This window comes from Aethina tumida, chromosome 1 (assembly GCF_024364675.1).
Source record: "Aethina tumida isolate Nest 87 chromosome 1, icAetTumi1.1, whole genome shotgun sequence".
In the NCBI taxonomy this organism is placed as follows: domain Eukaryota; kingdom Metazoa; phylum Arthropoda; class Insecta; order Coleoptera; family Nitidulidae; genus Aethina; species Aethina tumida.
This window is the reverse complement of record NC_065435.1, coordinates 3840725-3865041: the sequence shown is the minus strand read 5'-3', so window position 1 is coordinate 3865041 and position 24317 is coordinate 3840725. Positions and strand designations below refer to the sequence as shown.

Sequence of the window (24317 nt, the reverse complement as noted above, 5' to 3'; positions counted from 1 at the left end):
GACACTCAATTGGGTACAGTGCCATTGTAATTTAAGTGAACGCACCACTTGCCAAATGCCCGATTCAAATTTTTTTATGCGTTTTATTTAACCATGTGTTATTAATTTATAAATACTGGTTAATACAATTAAGGATTGATTAAAACTTCCTGTAGGCAGAACTTAAGACAATTTTTAAAGCTAGTTTTGTACAGGATGGAATAATAAGAACATTGTGATAATTATAGTTTATATAAAATCAGCTGCACATACAAAGTGTTTCTAAAACAGGTGGTCAAAATTTGGAAGCTGACAGAAAAGTTTCTCCTGAAGAAATATAAATTTCAAAAATTATTTCTTTCATGTTTTTGCAACCGTTGGCTCAGTCGTGTTTAAATTTCATATTTATTATCCTAAATTATATACCTACAGTTCAATGTCATATACTTTTTCCATAATGATATGGAAATGTAGATTTTGAGGGGTTCTCCTCTTTTTCTTGTTCTATTTTCTACACCACTTTATAAACGTCTAAATTATGTAAATAATTGTAGGTACGTATTTTACATTAATACGTACCAAATATTTTTGAAATTTAAATTTGGGGGACTGTTCTTCCAAAAAGGAAAAAAAAACAATTGAAAACAAATTATTTAAATTTTCTTCTTTATCCTATCTGGTCTCAAATTTTGACCACCTATTTAAAAACACAACTTGTATGTTATTATTTTTTACGTTATGTATAATGCTCATTTATTGTTACAGTAATTTGAATTATGTATGTATTCGTAATCATTAATTATTATAATTTAGAATCTGAATGAAGTTTTTGATCTCTGTTACTACTGATTTACTATTTAAAATCAGCAACATTGTTAATGTAAAAAATAAGATTTTAATTTACATTTGGGTTTATTATAAATCAATTAAAAAATAAAGTTTATTGAATATCAAAAAGGATAGAGATAAAATTATTATAATTAAGAATCTGAATAAAGTTTTTGATCTCTGTCACTATTGATTTATTATTTAAAACTAGCAACATTGTTGTATTGATTTTTTTTTTAAGATGCAAGTAATTCAAATTCTCTGATAATATCAAAACTTTTCATTGTTTCTAACTATCGTATTAAATATTATTTCAATTGTCATTAAAATATTTCATTTAATCAACTAAAAATAACAAAGTAGTTAATGTAAAACATAAGATTTTAATTTACATTTGGATTTATTATAAATCAATTAAAAAATAACGTTTAATGAATATCATAAAAGATAGTAGATAAAAGAAAACATGATTATAATGGTAAATCTTTATTATATGAATAACCTATAGGTATAATGTATTGAACATACTATACATTATCCCCACCAAGAAATATTTACATTATTACACATATTTAAATAACAAATTACATAAATAGAATGTAATGCTATTAATATTTATCAATCAATATCAATAAGTGAACTAATTTAAATAATATTTGATAATCAAATTTATGAGTTTATTTTGAGGTTATGTTATGTGTCAAAATTTTATTGTTATTGGTTGAGATTTGGGTGCGTAAACAACGTCTCGTTTTATAAAATAAATTAAAGTAAACGCGAAAAACAAACTGGTACGTGCTCTAAGGTGTCAATGTGACCGTAAATACTACAATTTTAATGGAGAAAACCGAAAAAGTTGCACTTTTTAAGTGACATTTGACAGGTGCCAGCTCACCTCAATAACATTGTCATACGTGGATTTAAATAACACCGAAATAATGGCTTATGAACCACCTGCGGTACAAATTGAGCTAACGCCGGCATTTATTGAAGGTCTGCAAAGCGATTTTAAAACGTTGTCCAATGAATCAAAGAAGAAATATCCCCAAGTCAAGGAGGTATTTAATTCATACAACAGTGGTCATGTTTTCATTAATAAATCGACATTTTAGGCGTGTGAGGAGGCTGTGGTGAAGCTCAAAGGTACCCTCAATAATCCACCGACTTCTATTTATTCTGTTGTCAACCAAATTATTTATCCACTGTCTCAGGGTTGTGAAACAAAGGATGTTAAGCTTATAAAAGTACGTAAGAGGCTCATGGTTGTATTTATGAATTGGTACATTGTTGTTTGTTGTAGTGTTGCTTGCAAATAATGCAGAAGCTTATAACCAAACAATTAATAGACCAAAAAGGTGCCAAGTTCATCACAAACACACTATGGACGCTCATGGAGTCTGGCTTGGAGGAAGTCAAAATTCTACAGTCAGTCACGTTACTTCTCACAACAAATACCATAGTCCACGGCGACACACTAGCAAAAGTAAGTCCCGCAATTCACAAGTCGAAATAAATAAACCGAAACATCCCAATTACAGACACTGGTGTTGTGTTTCCGTCTGCACTTCGCCAAAAGCTCCACAACGATAAACACGGCCGGCGCGACCGTTCGACAGCTCGTGTCGCTGGTGTTCGAGCGCGTGGTCGTCGAGGATGAACGCCTGTCGAAGGACAACAAGAACATGCAACAGCGCGAGTTCAACGTGGAAGAATTCAAAGGGGCGGCGGGTACGGCGCCCAAGGGTCTGCCGCCGTGCGCCCAGGACGCGTTTCTGCTGTTCCAGGACCTGGTGCAGCTAGTGAACGCCGACCAGCCCCATTGGCTCATCGGCATGACTGAGATGACCAGGACGTTCGGGCTGGAGCTGCTCGAGTCTGTGCTGACGCAGTACAGCAGCGTGTTTTTCAAGGCAAGAGAACTATATAATCAAATTTTAGTGTGTCCAGAATTTGTCAAATGTTTTAGTTACATTTATTGTTATTTATTAACGTTAACATTAGAAAATACGCCATAAAACTATATACATAATTATAAATTGGTTATTTATCCCCTGGAATTGTTTATATCTGTTGTAATGGTGTTAAACAATTTGTTAGTTTTTCTTTTTACCAGATACGTCTTATTTTATTTGTGGGTACAACTACTCACAAATAAAATAATATACCATATTTTTTCCAGGCCAAATTGATTTTTTATTAACAAAGTTTGTTTGCAAACATATACGTTACATATACCAAATATATCAAAATAACTGAGCCTGAAAATAAACATGTAGACCACACTAACCAAAAATTTTACAGACAATTAAAATTTGTTGAAAAATTGACAATAATGTGAATTTGAAAAAGTCGGATTTATAACGTTAATTCTTTCTTTTGGTATTTAAAACAAATAAAAAACAAGGATATTTTGCTAGGAACAAAGGGCAATTGCTAATTTTTATTATTTTAAACTGCTATTAGGTGAATTTTAATTAAAATAATTATTATTTACAATTGTGGTAGATGTTTAATTGAAAAATATATATTTTTTTTGTTACAGAATCCTGAATTTAGTTGGCTGTTAAAGGAGAAGGTTTGTCCTCTCGTTATTAAACTGTTTTCGCCGAATATTAAATATAGAAGCAATGTTCCTACAAATATACAACAAGCAGCGCCTTTTGAAAAACCATATTTTCCTATTAGTATGAGGTTGTTACGTGTAGTGTCCATTCTCATCCAAAAATACCACAGCTTATTGGTAAGATTTCTGCAATTTTATAAAAATATTGTGCTAATACAAACTTTTTTAATAAATCAAGGTAACCGAATGCGAGATATTCCTATCACTAATCGTGAAGTTCCTGGATCCAGACAAACCAAATTGGCAGAGATCACTCGCATTAGAAGTACTTCACAAAATGACAATACAGCCAGCACTACTGCTTTCCTTTTGTCAGTGCTACGACTTGAAGAAGCACACCACTAGTATTTTCCAAGACATTGTCAACTCATTAGGAGCATATGTCCAATCATTATTTGTTACAACACAACAGATCAACAATTCAAGTAGTAACATTCGATTTTTTTATTAGAATTGTACTATTAAACGTTTATTTTTAGTGTCGATGAATCAGCCGCAGCAACAGATGTACTTGAGTGGCTTGCCGACAGGACCGGGCGTCTCACCGCCTCCCGGTTTTTCATTGAGGGGCGTCTGGCTGCCGATCGTCGTCACCTTCCCCACAGGCCAAGCTAAACCACAATTGTAACTGCTCACCACAAACCCCGTTCTTAACCATCTAATCCGTTTAATTTCAGTTTAGAGATGCTGGACAAGATCGACCCCGTGTCACCGCAGGAAGGTTACGGCATATCCGTCGCTTACGCCTGCCTGCTGGAGATAATCCGCTCGTTGCAGATAATCCTGGGCCCGCAGTCGCCGGAGGAGCCGGCAATCCCAGTTGAACCCAGCAAACAATTAAAATGCCAGCTGATAAACTCGAGTTGGTGTGGCCTGCTGGCCGCCCTCAGCCCCCTGGTGGACGCCAGCACCGACGAATCGACCACCGAGACCATTTTGAAGTCGATACAAACTTTCATCTCGCTATGCGGCGAGCTGGACCTGCAGACGCCCAGAGATGCGTTCATTACGGCCATATGCAAGTCGTCGCTGCCGCCACATTACGCCCTGACTGTCCTCAACACGGTGCCTTCGGGCGTCAACTTGAGACACTCCCACCATCGCGACAGCCAGGATTTGAGTTCGTTGATCGTGCAGTACGGCGAGGGTGACTTCCGACAGCAAGTCGTGGCCGTTGGGACGCCACTGCCCACGTCCTCGGTACCAGCCGGCACCCACCAAGGCCCGGTTATGCTGACCAACAAGAATTTGCAATCGATGAGGGCGTTACTGAGTTTGGCTCATTGTCACGGGAGTATTTTGGGCACCAGCTGGCACTTGGTGCTCACGACGTTGCAACACTTGGTTTGGATTCTCGGGCTGAAGCCCTCGACCGGGGGCAGTTTAAAGGCTGGAAGGGCTTCGACTGAACAAAACGCTGGGATACAGACGTCTGTAATGGCGGATCTTCCCGTTTTGTCAACGATGCTGAGCAAGTTGTTCGAATCCAGTCGTTACCTCGATGATGTGGCGTTGCATCACTTAATTAATGCCTTGTGTAAACTATCCCATGAGGCCATGGAGTTGGCTTACTCCAACAGAGAGCCTTCTTTGTTTGCTGTGGCAAAACTGTTGGAAACTGGTTTGGTCAACATGCCTAGGATTGAAGTTCTGTGGAGGCCTTTAACTAATCATCTCCTGGAAGTCTGCCATCATCCGCATATTAGAATGAGAGAATGGGGAGTGGAGGCCATCACTTATCTGGTTAAACAAGCCCTGCATTTCAAACACGCCACACCCCTTCGTGAAAATCAAAAACTACAAACTTTGTTACTTGGGCCTCTGTTTGAGCTGTCCTCAGTGCCACACAGCGACGTAAGGATGAGACAGCTGGAATGTGTCCTGAATATCCTACAAAGCGCCGGAGAAATTCTGCCTCACGGTTGGCCATTAATTCTGGGCATTACTGGAGCAGTTAACGACCAACACGTGTAAGTATAAATATCTTCAAAAAATTCACAATGGGTTTAATAAATGTTGGTTTCAGAGAGACTTTGATCAGGTCGGCGTTTCAGTGTTTGCAATTGATAATAACGGATTTCTTGCCTGTTATGCCTTGGAGATGTCTTCCACTTTGCGTTGATACGGTCGCGAAATTCGGCGCTCAGACACAGGAACTTAACATTTCCCTCACGGCTGTTGGTTTGATGGTAAGTACAGAAAAAAACAATCTGAACTTCTATGACAGCATATGGTAACATATGAAGAACTTATATGGAATAGTATGAAATATTGAAATATTAAAGGAAATTACAATAACAAAAATTACATTAATAAATTATTTATTAAATGTGATGAAAAATTTTTTTAAAAATAAAATATTACACATTAAGGTAAAAAAAATATTAAATATATTATAAAAACAATATAAAAATATTCATTAAAATAACAACAGAAAAATACAATAATAAAATTTAAGTATTGAACAAAATAAGATGAAAATTATGTTTAAAAATAATTATAAAAAGTCATGTAATGTAAATATATTTATTGTTTTAAGTTATATATTTATTGTATTTCCAGTGGAACATTTCGGATTACTTCCACTTAAACCAAGGCAAACTGAACCAGACAGTAACAGAAGACACGACGGTGTTGCCAGACTTCCCCGGCGTCCCGAACATGCCCAGCTTCGACAAGCTGTGGATGTGCCTGTACGCACGGCTCGGCGAGCTGTGCGTGGACAGCCGGCCGGCCGTACGCAAATCGGCCGGACAAACCCTGTTCCAAACCATATCGGCTCACGGGGGCCTCCTCAGACAGTCCACGTGGCAGGCGTTGCTGTGGCAGGTGCTGTTTCCACTGCTGAGCAACGTGAGGAACTTCTCGAACTCCGCCAGCACCGACAAAGTAGACTCGGACGGCAGCATCATGATACACCACACGCGGAACACTGCGCAGAAACAGTGGGCGGAGACTCAGGTGCTCACGTTGTCGGGCGTGGCTCGGGTGTTCAACACCAAAAGACCGCTCTTGCAAGCCTTGGGTGATTTTCCCAGGGCCTGGTCCATTTTGTTGGATTTCATCGAGAATGCGGCCTTGAGTAAAAATAACGAGGTCTCCATTGCTGCTTTGAAGTCGTTCCAGGAGATACTGTTCCAGAAGAAGTCGAGCAATCCGGACCAGAAGGTGGCGCAGCCCGACGACAAGGAAATTTGGGCAGTTGCTTGGAAGGTTTGGGTTAAAATCGGTAGCGAAATCAGAGTGCCTGCGGACAATGAAGTTACCGACGACTATTATATACCCAGCCAAAATTATTTGATAGCCTTAGTACAAATTTTTCCCAACATATTCCTTCATACAAGAAATACGTTTAGTTTAGAAGATTTAAAGCAGTTGGGCACGATCTTGACTAACGTAGTTAGTGTGCCCGTTAACGGTGAAACGACTGCTTATATAATAACATCCTCGTCGTCAGATTACAGTCTAACACATTTGCATGATAACGTCTTACACACAATGGAATTGTTGCAAAAGGAAGTCATGACTAGGAATTCCAACAAAATGATCCCAGAAATATTCAAAAGACTTCTATGCTTCGCCAAGTTTACGTGTTCACCACCCTCGTACACCAAATTGGAAACCAGCAAGTCGAAAATAACCGACTGGATCTCCATGAACTACGTACCTTTTGGCGAGAAATCCATAAAGATGGCGGTAAAACTGTACGAGAAAACATCAGATAATCCAGAAGTAATAAGCGCCAACATTCTGCACGACATAATTGCCACCTTGCATACGCCTCTCGCCTTAAAATACAACTGCATGTCAAGCACCATTTGGAAACTAGCCGCCAATAGCTTACTGACTGTTTTAAAGATTGGTCTCAAAGTTGCCAGATCCCATGGCAATCAATTTTTCTCCATGTGGAACGAACTTGCCTCCACACTTAACGATTTCCTCTTTCCTAACACGTGAGTAACTCATCGACTTTCCATATAATTTTTACTATAAATTATTTTTTAGATGTCCTCCCTCCGACAAAGGTTTGGACGAAATGGTCTCAGACGAAACCACCGACTGTCAAATAATAGAACTGCTTAAAACCGAAGTATTACCCTACTCAAACTGCATTCCGAAGGAATTCATAATGCAGGTCGTGATATTACTGAACAAAGGGTCGATCCATTCGGCCACCAATGTGAAAACCGACTGCGACGTTGAACTGACGCTCAGGGAGGAGTTCGCGAAGACCTGCTTCGAAACGTTGCTGCAGTTTTCGCTGGTTGACGGCTACAACAAGGATTTGATGGCTAACGGGGACGAAAATAGTATTGCTGGGCAGTTGGCGGTGACCAGTCTGCTGCACAGGTTTCAGGAGGTGCTTCGAAAGTATATTGAAGACGAGAAACTAAGTGGGAAATGTCCTTTGCCTAGGTATGAATTATATTCCTACTTTAATTGTAGCTGTTTGCACATACCAATTTATTGACAACAATTTTTGTTAATTTTTGGTGGTTCAATTTTGACACACAAAAAATGGGTTATACTCATTCACAGTTCAATTATGCTATGAAGATTTCTTCTGACATATTATAGGCCCCCTTAAAATATTTTATATACAGGGATATATTAAATAACAATTTGCTTCCATATATTGAAGAAATTATACTCTTAATAAATGTCTTTCAATATGAAAATGATCCCAAATATAAATCCAAAATTGTGACGGATTGGTTAAAAGGCCAAAGCATGGGTGTTTTGTCTTGCCCGTCCCAATCTCCAGACGTCATCACAAGAATTAAAGAAGCTTGAAGGAACATAGATTTGTCATACATACAAAAATCCCTTTCAAAATTAAAGTTGCTTTATTTCTGTTCAGCTAAATTCAGAAATATATATGTAACATTTTATATAATAAGAATATAGTAAGTAAATAAAAGAGTTATGTCTAATATACTTAACATTATTTCTATATTATATAATCTAAGGGTCTTAAAACTGTACAATAAACAACTATAAGAAATAATTTGGTATGTTGTTTCCTTACAGATATCGCTTGTCGGAGATTTCCTTCGTATTAAAAGCATTGACGACGCTGATCATATCCATGAAAAAAGCAACATCAGTGAAAGGTTTGCCTATGCCAGTTTCATCAGTCACACAACTAATATTCATATTTATTGATTGCAGAAGATCACAAAGCGTGGGAACAATTAATAAGTCTGTATCCATATTTGGTGGAATGCACAACGACAACATCGACACAAGTATCAAAACCGTTGAGGGAAGCGTTGCTTCAGTTCTGTGATTTATTGACACCTCCAAGTAAACAGAGTGGCTTGAAGAATTCAAATACGTTAATTTAATTAGTATTTGTAATTTTGTACCTGTCTTAAAATAATTCATATCCTGAGTATTGTTTATGACGGAATATCAGTTCTTGTCTGTACAAACGAAATTTTTGTTCCACACTACCAATGATAAATTTTGGTAATACTCTTTGAATGTGTTTTTAGAATTTATATGCTCTTTGCAGAGCGAATTCGAGATCAAAAATTGTTTGTGTTCATATACACATGCCCATTTGCCTGATAAATTGATTCACATTAAATTTTCAGAAATTGTACATATTTGTAATAATAGTTAAGCATGTACTCATCAATAAATGCTGGACGACAAAACTTCTATTATTCAGCGCGTAGAGATTATTATGTTTTATATATGTGATTTAATTTTGTTGATGTTTTTAATTTATATTATTAATATACTTGTTAATTAGCCTAGTCCAAATTATTTCTTGAAAATGATAAGTATTAGTACTACATATGACTTCATTACAACAGTTGTTTCATTGAAATAAAAAGGATTTCTTATATTGTATACTGTTTTATTTTTTAAAACCTCCCAAAGAAAAACAGGGTGGTTAAATAGGGTAGCAGTAATTAAATAACATTCACTTTTAAAATATATATTTACAATATGTCTAATACAATTTCACAAAATCAAATACATAATTAATCATATTGTAAACTGTATAAAGGTTTCTAGTAGGTTAATCAAAAGTCCCTGCAAAAAATGATGTTGCATTTTACACTTTCTACAAAATAAACAACATAAAATTACCATTTACAGTTTTCCGCTGATTTGTACAGCCGTTGCAATAAATAGTACAATAGTCTTGAGTATTTGATTTGAACACATTTAAAAATGCACCTTAATCTATGATATGTGTACAGTTACAATTAGAATTTTGTAATTTCAAATTAATATTCACATTTGACTATACATTCAGCGCACTTTTGATCAATCCTAGATGAGAAAGATTCAATTCAATTCAGGTTCTAGCAATAAAAAAAATAATACTAAAAATTATATAAAATAAAATCGTATATAATTTAGAGTATTGTCAGAATATGAGTGAATTTTGACATGGTTTAAAAAAGCCTGTTAAAGGTACATTTCGTCTGTTGCTTAATTTTTTGTTTTAAACATTAAGTAGCGTTGAAAAATATGAATATAAAACCTAACCGACATATATTTACACTCATGATTAATTGTGGAGGGTTGTATAATAAATTGAACATGGATAAATTAAATACGTGACAGACGTTGAGTAAAAAACATTTCGAAAATGTTAATTAAAGCTAATACTTAATCTACACTAAAAGTGAAACGTGTCTGAAGGCACTGATATATACAGTATTCCAGAACCATCCACAACAATTTCGACTTACAATTAGATTAATCTCAATAAACTGTAAATATAGTAAATGTTTTGTGGGGCGTAAACTGTTGTGAATTGTTCTGAAAAACTTTCTTTTATAATGTTAGTGAAAATAATGTATATTAAAGTCTATAAATCTATTATTATAATTAACGATTGTCGATAATATATACACTATCATTAAAGGCACCAAAATGGATGGATTTGTTTAAATTATGAGCAACGTGTTGTTACTTTAGCTCTTGGCTAATGTAAAACAGTCAGTTATTGCACATGTTTGTGCAGGACAGAATATTCAAAATTCGGTTCATTTGTTCGTATTGCTATATTCACATATCAACTGTACTGTTATTTGTGGGGCAAACGCCGATTTTTGAATATGCTGCGTATGAACTAACATATAAGTTGTATATAACTTATAGATATACCGGTGTATATCGTATGTATATCATAGAAATTGTGTAAATCTCACTGCCAATATAAAAGTTCAATTTGGGTAATATGTAGAAATATATTACATATGACGGTATAAAAGTACATGTAAACGTTAAATAATGTTATTCTAGAACACAACAATAAATAAATATTTTAAAAAAACGTGTTAGTTGTCTTCAGTACTTTTAAATCAAACAATTACAATAGAAAAAATATGAATATTCAACTACAACAACTAACTTAGTTTAAAAACTATAAAATACGTATGAAAAACATACCCAATAGTTAAATAACGATCCCATATATTGAGTGACAATTACAAATGCTAAAATGAAACTTTTTTAATCAACAATTTGATAACTAAATTATATTTTGAATATTATTGCCATTTAAAGCGTATGCTAGTGGTATATTGCAAATACAACAGAAAACAGCTTACCGATAAACATTCGAATAAATAAATAATTCATACAACAGAAATAAAAAATTGTATTAAAAATAAACTGTTTTCCTTATGAGCGAAAATGAGCATAGGCACTTGAACATTACAACCAGATGAGTACGTTATCAGGCCTCGTGGTGGGTGTGTTTATCAACGACTGTACCTCTTCTAAAATCGGAAACTCCTCATCCAATCCCAAAGTCGGTACTAAGTCGTCTGTTGAGTCAATATTATCACTTAAAGTCGATATATCCGGCGTGTCCATTGTGTGTGTTTCGCTCGCCACATCCATATTGTCGTCTATGTTGGATAGGTAATCCTCAGGGGTGTGAGGCAAAGAAAAGTTACCCATTCCTGCAACAAATTCATTAATCATCCCGTTAGGGTGCGCCTAGATGCAATATTTACCTAACCCACTGTCCCCAGACTCTTGTCTAGAGTGATCTGTATAATTTGATATGTACGGGTCCATCGGACTACTGCTCCTGATCAATTCCTGTCGTCTGATCTCCTGCTGCCTCTGCCTCAGCTTCTCCCTTTCCAACTGGAGCTGGTGTAATCTCGCTTGCTGCGCCTTCGCCGGCGATTGCGACAGAGGGCTGTGCCACGTCGAACCTACCAAATTGCTGGGGGACCTTTGTTGTAAGTGTTGGGCTGCAAAAGAAAAAGCATATTTGTATTACCCCTTTAACTACCATCTATTGATAATCTAATTAAAGCCACATTGTGTTTCTAATTAGTGATGCCTGGCCTAATAATTAACTCGATGATCATTAAAAACTGAGCACCAGAAGACTTTTCCGCCGTGCTCCATCTTTTAACAATCCGGATGGCGAATTGGTGTGCGAAAGGGCTGGAATTAGAATGGACTTTCTTGCAGCATTGTTCCGAGATCTGAAGGTATGCCGCTGCGGTAAATCACGTTTTTTTAACTTTGTTTAAATTATATGACGCCTCACTGCGACAAGTCGTAAAGCTAACCGTAACCAAAACAATTCTCTTCAGTCGTAAAAGTTCATTGTTGCGAAAAAATAGTATGCAAACAACCTGATGTGGATCGATTAGTTTAGTGCTCTACGTGTAAACAAATACCAGATGTTGAAAGGAGAGATAGTTGACTTGAGATTGGTTAAATGGTGTTTGATGTGTCTTAAAGGGTTTCTTCGTTCATTCACAACAACCGGACAACCAAAGCTCTTGACCTTTGTCAACGTTATACTTGTTGAATGTTGGTACTTGACTGATGTGAATGGACGACCGACGTTAGATGAAGAAACAACAGATATGACACGGCGTAAGGAACTCTTCCAGTTATTGTTGTTGCTGTTATTTCCTCGTGTCTTTTATCCACTATAAAAATGCTCATTACATAAAGGCTTTACATGGAATGGTAGCGGCAACAACGCAGTGCTAAGTTCAACAACGGACAATTCCCAATGTTCATTATATTCATTTCGTTTCAGACACAATGGTACATCTAAAAATTACGAGCGCATCCCTTCAAAGGAACGAAATTTAATGCGCAAAGTAATTAAATTGTTTTTACGGACTGCGCCAAAATCTTTGTTCGCATGTTTTTATGGACATGCACTAAAACTATAAAAATCTTTTTATATTCTGACTGTATTTATCATGCTTATTTTTGTTTGGAGAAGATGAAAAACGCATTTTTTTACGCTGAAAACGCCCAATACCAAGGAACAAATTAATTCAATATTAACTGATTTGGGGGGAAGGAAGTAGGTGCACAAAAACCTCAAAGGAAAAACCAAGACTAAACATGATAACAACAAAAACATGAATGTATGCAAAACATCATGGTAATATTTTAAATGATGATTTGATACTACTTAAACCCAACACCACAACTATATACACAGAGTAACAGTGTTTTAAGAAGATTAACTTAAACTATAAGCTTTTCTGTGTGGATCCTCAAAAATCCAGCTAATTTGGTACTTTTTTTTTAACAAAGAATTACAGTAATTTAAGCTTTTCTTCTGATTTTTTAATTTTTAAGACAATTTGCAAAACTTGGAAGGTTCAAAGTATCTAATAAATTATTTTAAAGCAACTAGCATATCTGTCTATTTTACAGTTACAGCTAAAACATGACAATTACAAATATCTAATCCGAGCCCTTTAGCAAATTGGTTAATATAGAAAATACAAAACCAGTTTAGCTTAACTTACGAATTCTGGGGTCAAACCACGAGGTTGTACGTGTTTGATGATTAATGAAATAAATTTCTCCCTCGGGAGTTTGGGCCTGTTCCCATCCTTCCGGCAATGGGCCTAAATCTACGTCTGTCGTTAATTTGGCAGCTGTAGACAAAAATTTTGAATTACTTTCATCAAATTAAAGAAAGACAGTCCGGCCTGATTTTAAGCGGTGTCCATGTTGATTGCACGACTTGCACACTCTAAATCATTGGAAAAGAAATCGATGATGCGGTGCAATCAACATGATTTTTAACCAGTGTTTATCCATTTGTAAGGCTTGAGCTTAACTGGTGAAATATCCCCTTTAAAGGCCGTGCAAAAAAATTTAAGGAGACGATCCTTGAATTTTTTCCGTGGCTCGAACAAAACGCGATGGGCTTACATGTGGAAGTCGGCGATGGGTGTGATGTTTGTGAGGACAGTAGGTGTTCGGCGCTTTGATGTTGGGCGGCGGCGGCCTGGGCAGCCAGTGATTTCCTTGGGTCTTCCCATGTTGTCGTTCTGGTCGTGTGGCTGCAAGAGAAACAACCAATCAGCACAAATCCTTTATTGTAAACCATAAAAATGAGTGAGGAATCGGATGGTGGAGGAATTGAACCAAAAATAGATCAACCTTATCAACCTGGCCGTGAGTACCGTACGAAAATAAGTCTTCCAACACGTGCCTTATCTTCCGACATTGGCTTGTGGCACACATGTTAGAATTTTTGGCGGTTTGTAATAATTAAATATTCTAATTATTCCCGATAACCGCTGGTAGGAAGTTCTGACTCATTAAATATGGTTAATTATCCGGTATTAAATTCATTTGTGTTATCAAAAACGTCGGTGTTTGATGAATAATGGGAATCTTTCAGTGACACGCGATCGAGCTAATCAATCGCATTAGCCGAAAGTTAATGTCTTAATTGACGTGTTTGTTGCATTGTTTTCGTGACCATATATTTATTTATTGATTGTGGAATATCGGTCGTTGATCCTTTTTATTATTTTCAGCCTGTTACTAATGATACAAAAGCTGTGAGAAGCGAATTAAGATGTTTAAAAGTGTTAAACACGTAGAAAACAAAACGGGTTCCAAATAGATTTCTAAAGATATAATGTTAAAAAAAAATCGCGTCGATCAGCAGACCTCTTTACGTGATAATCCATAAATGAGTCGAGTAATTTTATAACTTTATGGTGTAATAAACTATGCATAAATTTGTCATTTTACGGGAGAACAGGGTCATCTACGCATTAAACTCGATTATGTCGGAGCAATTTAGAGATGAGGGTATGTGACGACATTAAAAACTAAATCTGGTGCCAGGATTTATATCAAAATATTAACGCCATTGACCATAAATTATTATGAGTTAATAAATGGGTCATTGACCGGTATCCCACAATCAATAAATATTGAATATATGGACACGAAAACAACGCAACAAATGCAGCTATTAAGTCTTTAACTGTCGGTTAATGATTAACTGCATCGCCTTTCGGTTATTGGATGCTGATTATTTAATAATAATAAATTGCTGAATTTTTGTTAGCTGACATTTATTAGGCTAAATCTTTTCAAAGTAACATTCAACATCCTCTAGTACTAATAGCTAGCTATTAAAAAATAGTTGTTGAACATTTGCTGAAGATTATTTAATAAATTGTTGATTTTCTAGTGATACGATTTTTTATTTATTAGTCCACATTCTTGCAAATAAAAATCTTTTTTGTTGATGCTTATGATACACTAGATACACTGAGGCTCAGAATATGTAGATTATGTAACATTCAACATCCTCAAGTAGTAACAGTTAATGTTAGAAAATAGTTGTTGATCACTTCACTAAATATGCTGATGATTATTTAATAAATTGTTGATTTTTTGCAAACAAAAATCTTTTCTGTTGCTGCTTATGATTCACTAGATACATTGAAGCTCAGAATATGTGAATTATGTAACATTCAACGTCCTCAAGTAGTAACAGCTAATATTAAAAAATAGTTGTTGAATACTTCTGTAAATTTGCTGAAGATTATTTAATAAATTGTTGACTTTCTAGTGATACGATTTTTTATTTATTAGTCCACATTCTTGCAAATAAAAATCTTTTTTGTTGATGCTTATGATACACTAGATACACTGACGCTCAGAATATGTAGATTATGTAACATTCAACATCCTCAAGTAGTAAAAGCTAATATTAGAAAATAGTTGTTGATCACTTCACTAAATATGCTGATGATTATTTAATAAATTGTTGATTTTTTGCAAACAAAAATCTTTTCTGTTGCTGCTTATGATTCACTAGATACATTCAAGCTCAGAATATGTGAATTATGTAACATTCAACGTCCTCAAGTAGTAACAGCTAATATTAAAAAATAGTTATTGAATACTTCTGTAAATTTGCTGAAGATTATTTAATAAATTGTTACTTTCTAGTGATACGATTTTTTATTTATTAGTCCAAATTCTTGCAAATAAAAATCTTTTCTGTTGATGCTTATGATACACCTGATACTCTGAGGCTCAGAATATGTAGATTATGTAACATTCAACATCCTCAAGTAGTAACAGCTAATATTAGAAAATAGTTGTTGAAGACTTCACTAAATTTGCTGATGATTATTTATCAAATTGTTGACTTTTTGTATATATTATTTTTTATTTATTTAAATAAAAATCTCTTTTACTGATGTTTATGATATTTTAGATATAGTGAGGCTCAAACTAAATAGATTAAGCTAATATTAGAAAATAGTTTCCGAATTTGTTGGTGATTATTTAACACTTTCTAAAGACTGACATTATTTTTTATTTATTAGTGTAAAACCTTTTAAATAAAACATGATAAACCAGAAAAGGTGCGGCTTAAAATAAATTGATTGTATATTAGAAAATAGTAATTGAATATGTGTGTGATTTTGTTGCTGATTATTTAAGTAATTGCTGACTTGTTTATTAGTTCACACAACCTTTAAATAGCTAACATGAGAAACATTGAATATTTCTACTTTAAAATGATCCAGAATTTTTATTATGAAACATAAATGAGTTAAACAACGGAGTAAAATAATTGAGTTTATTTATAACGTTTTGGTAGTTAAAAAGCCATTAAATTTAAAGTAAATTATAAATTGGAACCTTTGTTGTCGCGCATGAAAATCACGCGCTAAATCATTTTCGATTATTGTAACCCAATAATTGCCAATCGGCAACATATCCGAAAATACGACGTACATAAATCTTTCCGGCAAACAAAACAAAACGAGGCCGTAAAAAATGCGCTAAATTGCTGGTTCCCAGTGTATATGGAACTGGCCGTGTTATTTAGTGCCATCTGTTGCGTTAGCACGATACCCGCAAAGTAAACTTAGTCAAGTATCAAACGGCTCATGCGTCAATTAAGTAAAAGCAAGGTGGGGATATTCACATAGATAGTTGTTGACTTAAGATGAATCTCATGTATTTAATCATCAAACAAAGGCTAACGCTCGAAACGTCGCCGTTTTGCTTGCGTACTGCTTACACGGGGAATTATTATTATTGTTTGCCTGATTACAAAGTACATTTCGGTGGGGTTTTATTAACGTTCAATCTCGAGTGGGAAAAAAACTGAAAACAACGATAACATCTGATAAATTATATTAATTAAATATAAAGTGATTTTATCCCAGAATTGTATTAATAACTGAAGGTCGCAAACTGTGTAATCGTAACGCCAGCCAGTGGGAAAAGGAAATGAAAAAGAATCGCGGTTTCTGCTTTCATGCAAAAACAATTTTCCAAAGAAATAAGATAAATTTAAACCTATTGCTGTTATTTAATGCTACAATGTATACAAAATGCATAAATCATATCGATAAGAAAGTGGTTCGTTTGGTTTAATGTTTTGTAACACGTAATACGAAGCCAGTTCAATATAAAGTTAATTAAAACCCTTATGTAGCTGACAGAATTATATTACACAATGTGGGTAAGATACGTTCTTTGGTTAATAAATTTCACTGATACAATTGCTTCTGTTTTATTATCGTTTGTTTGATTTTCCTCCTACATTTACATCTTATATTGAATTTATTGCAATCAACTTTCCTCCTGCAAACATTTGGGAATAACAAGTAATTTATGCAAAAAGTTACTTAATATAATTTATAGAAATGTCAGTATTAGCTTTTTAAACGTGTATTGAAGATGATCTATAGAAAATTTGGGAAAGCTTTGGTAAAATGAAACGTCCCATCTTCTCTAGGTAACATTTAGGAAGACTGAACAGTTTATTCAAAATTGTTTTGTACAGAGAAATGTCAGTATTAGCTTTTTAAACGTGTATTAAACATGATCTATAGCAAATTTGGGAAGACTTTGGTAAAATGAAACGTCCCATCTTCTCTAGATAACATTTAGGAAGGCTGAACAGTTTATTCAAAATTGCTTTGTACACAGAAATGTCAGTATTAGCTTTTTAAACGTGTATTGAAGATGATCTATAGAAAATTTGGGAAGACTTTGGTAAAATGAAACGTTCCATCTTCTCTAGATAACATTTAGGAAGACTAAACAGTTTATTCAAAATTGCTTTGTACACAGAAATGTCAGTATTAGTTTTTTAAACGTGTATTAAATATGATCTATAGCAAATTTGGGAAGACTTTGGTAAAATGAAACGTTCCATCTTCTCTAGATAACATTTAGGAAGGCTAAACAGTTTATTCAAAATTGCTTTATACACAGAAATGTCAGTATTAGCTTTTTAAACGTGTATTAAACATGATCTATAGCAAATTTGGGAGGACTTTGGTAAAATGAAACGTCCCATCTTCTCTAGATAACATTTAGGAAGGCTGAACAGTTTATTCAAAATTGCTTTGTACACAGAAATGTCAGTATTAGTTTATTAAACCTGTATTGAAGATGATATATAGAAAATTTGGGAAGACTTTAGTAAAATAAAACGTCCCATCTTCTCTAGATAATATTTAGGAAGGCTAAACAGTTTATTCAAAATTGCTTTATACACAGAAATGTCAGTATTAGCTTTTTAAACGTGTATTAAACATGATATATAGCAAATTTGGGAAGACTTTGGTAAAATGAGACGTCCCATCTTCTCTATGTAACATTTAGGAAGGCTGAACAGTTTATTAAAAATTGCTTTTTACACTGAAATGTCAGTATTAGCTTTTTAAACGTGTATTAAAGATGATCTATAGAAAATTTGGGAAGACTTTAGTAAAGTGAAACATCCCGTCTTCTCTAGATAACATTTAGAAAGGCTGAACAGTTTATTTAAAATTACTTTGTACACAGAAATGTCAGTATTAGCTTTTTAAACGTGTATTAAAAATGATCTATAGAAAATTTGGGAAAACTTTGGTAAAATGAAACGTTCCATCTTCTCTAGATAACATTTAGGAAGGCTAAACAGTTTATTCAAAATTGCTTTATACACAGAAATGTCAGTATTAGCTTTTTAAACGTGCATTAAACATGATCTATAGCAAATTTGGGAAGACTTTGGTAAAATGAAACGTCCCATCTTCTCTAGGTAACATTTAGGAAGGCTGAACAGTTTATTAAAAATTGCTTTTTACATTGAAATGTCAGTATTAGCTTTTTAAACGTGTATTGAAGATGATCTATAGAAAATTTGGGAAGACTTTGGTAGTAAAATGAAACATCCCGTCTTCTCTAGATAACATTTAGGAAGGCTGAACAGTTTATTCAAAATTGCTTTGTACACTGAAATGTCAGTATTAGCTTTTTAAACGTGTACTGAAGATGATCTATAGAAAATTTGGGAAGACTTTAGTAAAATGAAACGTCCCATCTTCTCTAGATAACATTTAGGAAGGCTGAACAGTTTATTCAAAATTGCTTTGTACACTGAAATGTCAGTATTAGCTTGTTAAATGTGTATTGAAGATGATCTACAGAAAATTTGGGAAGACTTTGGTCAAATGAAACATCCCACCTTCTCTTGAAAAAAATTAGTTTTATAAGGAAATGTGTTATCTTATTACTTCCTATTTTGTTTTGGGAAAATTTAGAAAAGCTGGACAATCATCAATTGGTTTGAACACAGGCATCCAATTGTTGATCTACGTTTATTGAGGTGATAAGACTTTACATGAAGTGACAATTCTCCTTGGGAACACTCTGTGACCTGATTAGAGTTTATTGCAGATAACACGTGTACACAAAATTTTAGAACACAAAAATTAAAGAAAAAAAATAAACTGTTAATGCCCATTTCTGTGAATATTACAATTCGTTTTTCAGCCGTCCCACGCAATTGTTGTTGCACCGCTCCTGTTGGAGGTTGGGTTGGTGAAACCAAGCCTAAATGTTACCAAACAAATCAATTTATTACAATAAGGAAGATTTACATTAAGATATGATGCAAAACGTAAGTGTAATGAAAGTACGTCGAAACAATGCGACATGAATGAGTCGCAAGGTTTTTTTGTTACGAGAAGATTTGTAAACCTAATAGAGATGCGACCTTGGCGACTTTAAGCGGTCAATTCGTTAAATTAACCGAACATGTTTTGGGGGAAAAATCTGGTATAGATGAACCGAGACACGAGGTACGAACGAGAGTGTACCGTACGTACCGTGAAAACGACAAGCAGTAAAAAACTATAAAAAGCCACTCACAATCCTGTCTCGAATTACGAATGTTGTATGTTTGGAAATATAATGTGGATACGCGTCAAAACTAGTAATAAAACCGCTATGTTTAGGACTCGCCAACATCTTAATAAACTTGCGCCGGATTTTACTATTGTTGCTATACGTTCCGCCAATTTTGTATCATAACTAATTTCGTCGTAAATCACGCACTTCATTGGATCGGTTTGATTTCAATTCGCGAGTTAACCGTGTTGGGTGTTTTATGGGTGTAGTCGTGCCCCCGGTTTTATTGCCGCGAACATTTTATTGCCAATAATCGGGACCGTTTCAGATCTATGCCAGATTCCAGTGCGTGGTGTTAAAACATTATCGGGTCCCCTTACGTTTTCTAGATCTGCCCAAGTTCAATGTCTTGTCGTGTGATTTCGATAGCGTTAATGGAACGCGTGACAAACAAGTCAAAGTTTCACCATCGCCCCGTTTAGTTTCATCCGACCCAAACGAAACACCAACACAACACCGATATTGTCCAATTGAAAACGAGTCCGGCAACGTGGTCACTCAATAATCCACCATCTTGCGAACGAAAATAAAGCGGCCTCCGCATCCTCGCAGTAATTAAAACCGCAACCATTGCGTCACGGTCGTTCCGTTCGAAAATCCGGCGACAATGGATTGAGGCGCGGAAAATCCGGGATCCACGGCAAAGAAATCGGAGCCGGTGAAGCGTCGTAAACGAGCAAAACCGACAAACGGAATCCGGGTTCGACCGTCGCCGCGTTGATACGCCTCATCAGGCCCGAAAATCGTGTTCGCATATCACAATGTTGTTGATGGTGCTTTTTTTCTTGACGTCTAATTAGAATGTCCGGGTGAATTCTTCCTGTTTTGCGCTTGTGTGTTACTTATTTAATAATGAGAAAACCGCAACGACAAAAGAACAGTGGAACATTGGAAAATTTATTGAAATTAAGTCTGACCAACTGCCAATTAGATGTAAATTGAACATTGCAAGGCAAAAGTGGAACAAATCACACATTTTTGCCAACATGAAATTAAAATAAAAGTAAATAAAAAAATTCATTCTTGATAATTCTCAAATTAGGGTAAAAGTACTTCTGTTGAAATGTGGTACCACAATCTGTGCTTTAATCAAATATTTTTCCAGTATAGAATAAACATTAAAATAAAAATAAATAAAATTCGAATTCATTGATGATATACAACTTCCAACAGACATTTCCCAAATTTAGGGTAAAAGGACATTTCTTGGAATTAAGTATCACCAAACATTAGTTAAATATCAATTGATAGCTCGAGGAATGTATTTTCCTTGCTGTAATTAAACATTTTTCCATTGTATGATAAACAGTCTTTAGTCCATTAAAATAAAAATAAATAAAATTGAAATTCATTAATGATATACAATTTCCAACAGACATTTCCCAAATTTAGGGTAAAAAGACATCTCTTGGAATTAAGTATCACCAAACATTAGTTAATTATCAATTGATAGCTCGAGGAATGTATTTTCCTTGCTGTAATCAAACATTTTTCCATTGTAAGATAAACAGTCTTTCATCCATTAAAATAAAAATAAATAAAATTCGAATTCATTGATGATATACAACTTCCAACAGACATTTCCCAAATTTAGAGTAAAAGGACGTCTCTTGGAATTAAGTATCACCAAACATTAGTTAAATATCAATTGATAGCTCGAGGAATGTATTTTCCTTGCTGTAATCAAACATTTTTCCATTGTAAGATAAACAGTCTTTCATCCATTAAAATAAAAATAAATAAAATTCAAATTCATAGACGATATGCAACTCCAACAGACATTTCCAAAATTTAGGGTAAAAGGACATCTCTTGGAATTAAGTATCACCACACATCAGTTAAATATCAATTGATAGCTCGAGGAATGTATTTTCCTTGCTGTAATCAAACATTTTTCATTGTAAGATAAACAGTCTTTCATCCATTAAAATAAAAATAAATAAAATTCGAATTCATTGATGATATACAACTTCCAACAGACATTTCCCAAATTTAAGGTAAAAGGACATCTCTTGGAATTAAGTATCACCAAACATTAGTTAAATATCAATTGATAGTTCGAGGAATGTATTTTCCTTGCTGTAATCAAACATTTTTCCATTGTAAAATAAACAGTCTTTCATGCATTAAAATAAAAATAAATAAAATTCGAATTCATTGATGATATACAACTTCCAACAGACATTTCCCAAATTTAGAGTAAAAGGACGTCTCTTGGAATTAAATATCACCAAACATTAGTTAAATATCAATTGATAGCTCGAGGAATATATTTTCCTTGCTGTAATTAAACATTTTTCCATTGTATGATAAACAGTCTTTCATCCATTAAAATTAAAATAAATAAAATTCAAATTCATTAATGATATACAATTTCCAACAGACATTTCCCAAATTTAGGGTAAAAGGACATCTCTTGGAGTTAAGTATCACCAAACATTAGTTAAATATCAATTGATAGCTCGAGGAATGTATTTTCCTTGCTGTAATCAAACATTTTTCCATTATAAGATAAACAGTCTTTCATCCATTAAAATAAAAATAAATAAAATTCGAATTCATTGATGAAATACAATTTCCAACAGACATTTCCCAAATTTAGAGAAAAGGACGTCTCTTGGAATTAAATATCACCAAACATTATTTAAAAATCAATTGATAGCTCGAGGAATGTATTTTCCTTGCTGTAATTAAACATTTTTCCATTATAAGATAAAAAGTCTTTCATCTATTAAAATAAAAATAAATAAAATTCAAATTCATTGATAATAAACAACTTCCAACAGATATTTCCCAAATTTAGGGTGAAAAGATATGTCTTAGAATTAAGTATCACCAAACATTTTCTAATATGAGATAAACAGTCTTTCATTCATTAAAATAAAATTTAATAAAATTCAAATTCATTGATGATACACAACTTCCAACATACATTTCCCAAATTTAGGGTAAAAGGACATCTCTTGAATTAAGTATCATCAATCAATCAGTTAAATATCAATGACAGTTCAAGGAACGTATTATAAAATATATCATTAACACCAATAAATTATTAATTGAAAGGACGTTGTTTGAAATCATGTACCACCCCTCAATTGCCCACCAATAAAATAATTAATAAACAATACACCGGAAGCGTGTTTAATAATATTTAACCATTTTTTTGAGTGATTAGCGGCCACAGTATTAATTTGTAACTAGGCTTATAACAATTCCTGTATGATAATGCGTCAACTTCCGGTAAAGCAGGCGACTTTTAAAGGACGTTCGTTCGGTTTCAATGAAAACAGGTAACAGAGTGAATGAGTCAATGGCAACTAATTAATGGTTCTAAGAACAATCGTTCGAATATTCCTTGAATATCCGATCGCAATTTCGGTTTCGGCGAATAATCGGTTTTTGATTGCCAAACACGTGTGATTATGTGATTTACAAATTTTATGGCAAAGGTTAAAAATTTTAATTTAAAATGAACCATTCGAAAGAAACTTTGTTACCAACTATACTTGGTTTGTTTATTATTATTAAAATTGTTTATAATGTACAGAGATACACAAACTAGTAATCAATGAAAATAACTTATTAATAATTACAAGGGGTGTGGTTTATGATTAATGTCAATTAATTCGAGTATTATAATTTACATAATCTAAATTTTATACTTAGAATTATACAGTCATATCTGTTAAGAAATTTGGAAGGTTCAATTACTAATCAAGTTCTACTTGAATTGATTGATTATAATTATAATTATCATAAGAAATTATTTGTCCTACAAAAACGAATAAGTAGATTTTTTAAAAGATTCATTTTTATATAATGAAATTCTAAAACAATAGTAATTAATTTACTGGTAATTCAATTTTTTTGTCAAATTGATTGTCAGTGCTTAAAATTACAAATTTCCAATAAACAATAAAAGTAATCCAGTTTTATTAATGTAAAACAATTTACTTCATCTAAATTTTATGCTTAAAATTATTTTGTTATATTAACTAAGAAATTTGAAATGTTTAGTTACTACACGAATAGATTGATTTAGTTATAATTATCATAAGATATTTTGACCCTTAAAACGAATAAGTAGATTTTTTAAAGGTTTCATTTTTATCTAACAAAATTCTAAAACAATACCAAATTAATTTACTGGTTATTTAATTTTTGTGTCAAATTGGTTGTCAATACTTAAAATTACAAATTTTCAATAAACAATAAAAGTAATTCAGTTTTATTAAAGTGACTTTTTTGAGCAAAACAATATATTTCATGTAACTTTTATTCTTAAAATTATATTGTTATATTAACTAAGAAATTTGGAAAGTTTAGTTACTAAAGAAGTTCTACTTGAATTGATTGATATCAATTATATTTATTATAAGAAATTTTTTGTCCT

At 33.7% G+C, this 24317-nt stretch overlaps 2 protein-coding genes across 3 annotated transcripts in view; one reads left to right on the top strand and one right to left on the bottom strand.

Moving 5' to 3' along the window:
• Positions 1 to 1523: 1523 nt before the first annotated feature.
• Positions 1524 to 9290, top strand: LOC109601636 (protein MON2 homolog). The gene is made up of 13 exons (XM_020017890.2): positions 1524 to 1865; positions 1920 to 2051; positions 2108 to 2290; positions 2346 to 2717; positions 3350 to 3547; positions 3609 to 3855; positions 3910 to 4054; positions 4108 to 5400; positions 5457 to 5619; positions 5993 to 7383; positions 7436 to 7846; positions 8462 to 8544; positions 8603 to 9290. Exons 1-13 carry the CDS (start codon positions 1746 to 1748, stop codon positions 8776 to 8778), a joined length of 4914 nt encoding a protein of 1637 aa, XP_019873449.2. The 5' UTR covers positions 1524 to 1745; the 3' UTR covers positions 8779 to 9290.
• Positions 9291 to 9364: 74 nt separating this feature from the next.
• LOC109601635 (transcriptional coactivator YAP1-A) overlaps positions 9365 to 24317 on the bottom strand; it is a 46976-nt gene continuing 32023 nt past the window's right edge. The window contains exons 2-5 of one of the 2 annotated variants that reach the window (XM_020017888.2): positions 13619 to 13749; positions 13207 to 13338; positions 11422 to 11667; positions 9365 to 11367 (exon numbers count right to left, since the gene is read on the bottom strand). In XM_020017888.2, the coding sequence (XP_019873447.1) occupies positions 11117 to 11367; positions 11422 to 11667; positions 13207 to 13338; positions 13619 to 13749 (760 nt within the window). In that variant the 3' untranslated portion in view covers positions 9365 to 11116. The remainder of the gene's footprint in view (positions 11368 to 11421; positions 11668 to 13206; positions 13339 to 13618; positions 13750 to 24317) is intronic. The other variant, XM_020017889.2, reaches the window with a different exon arrangement.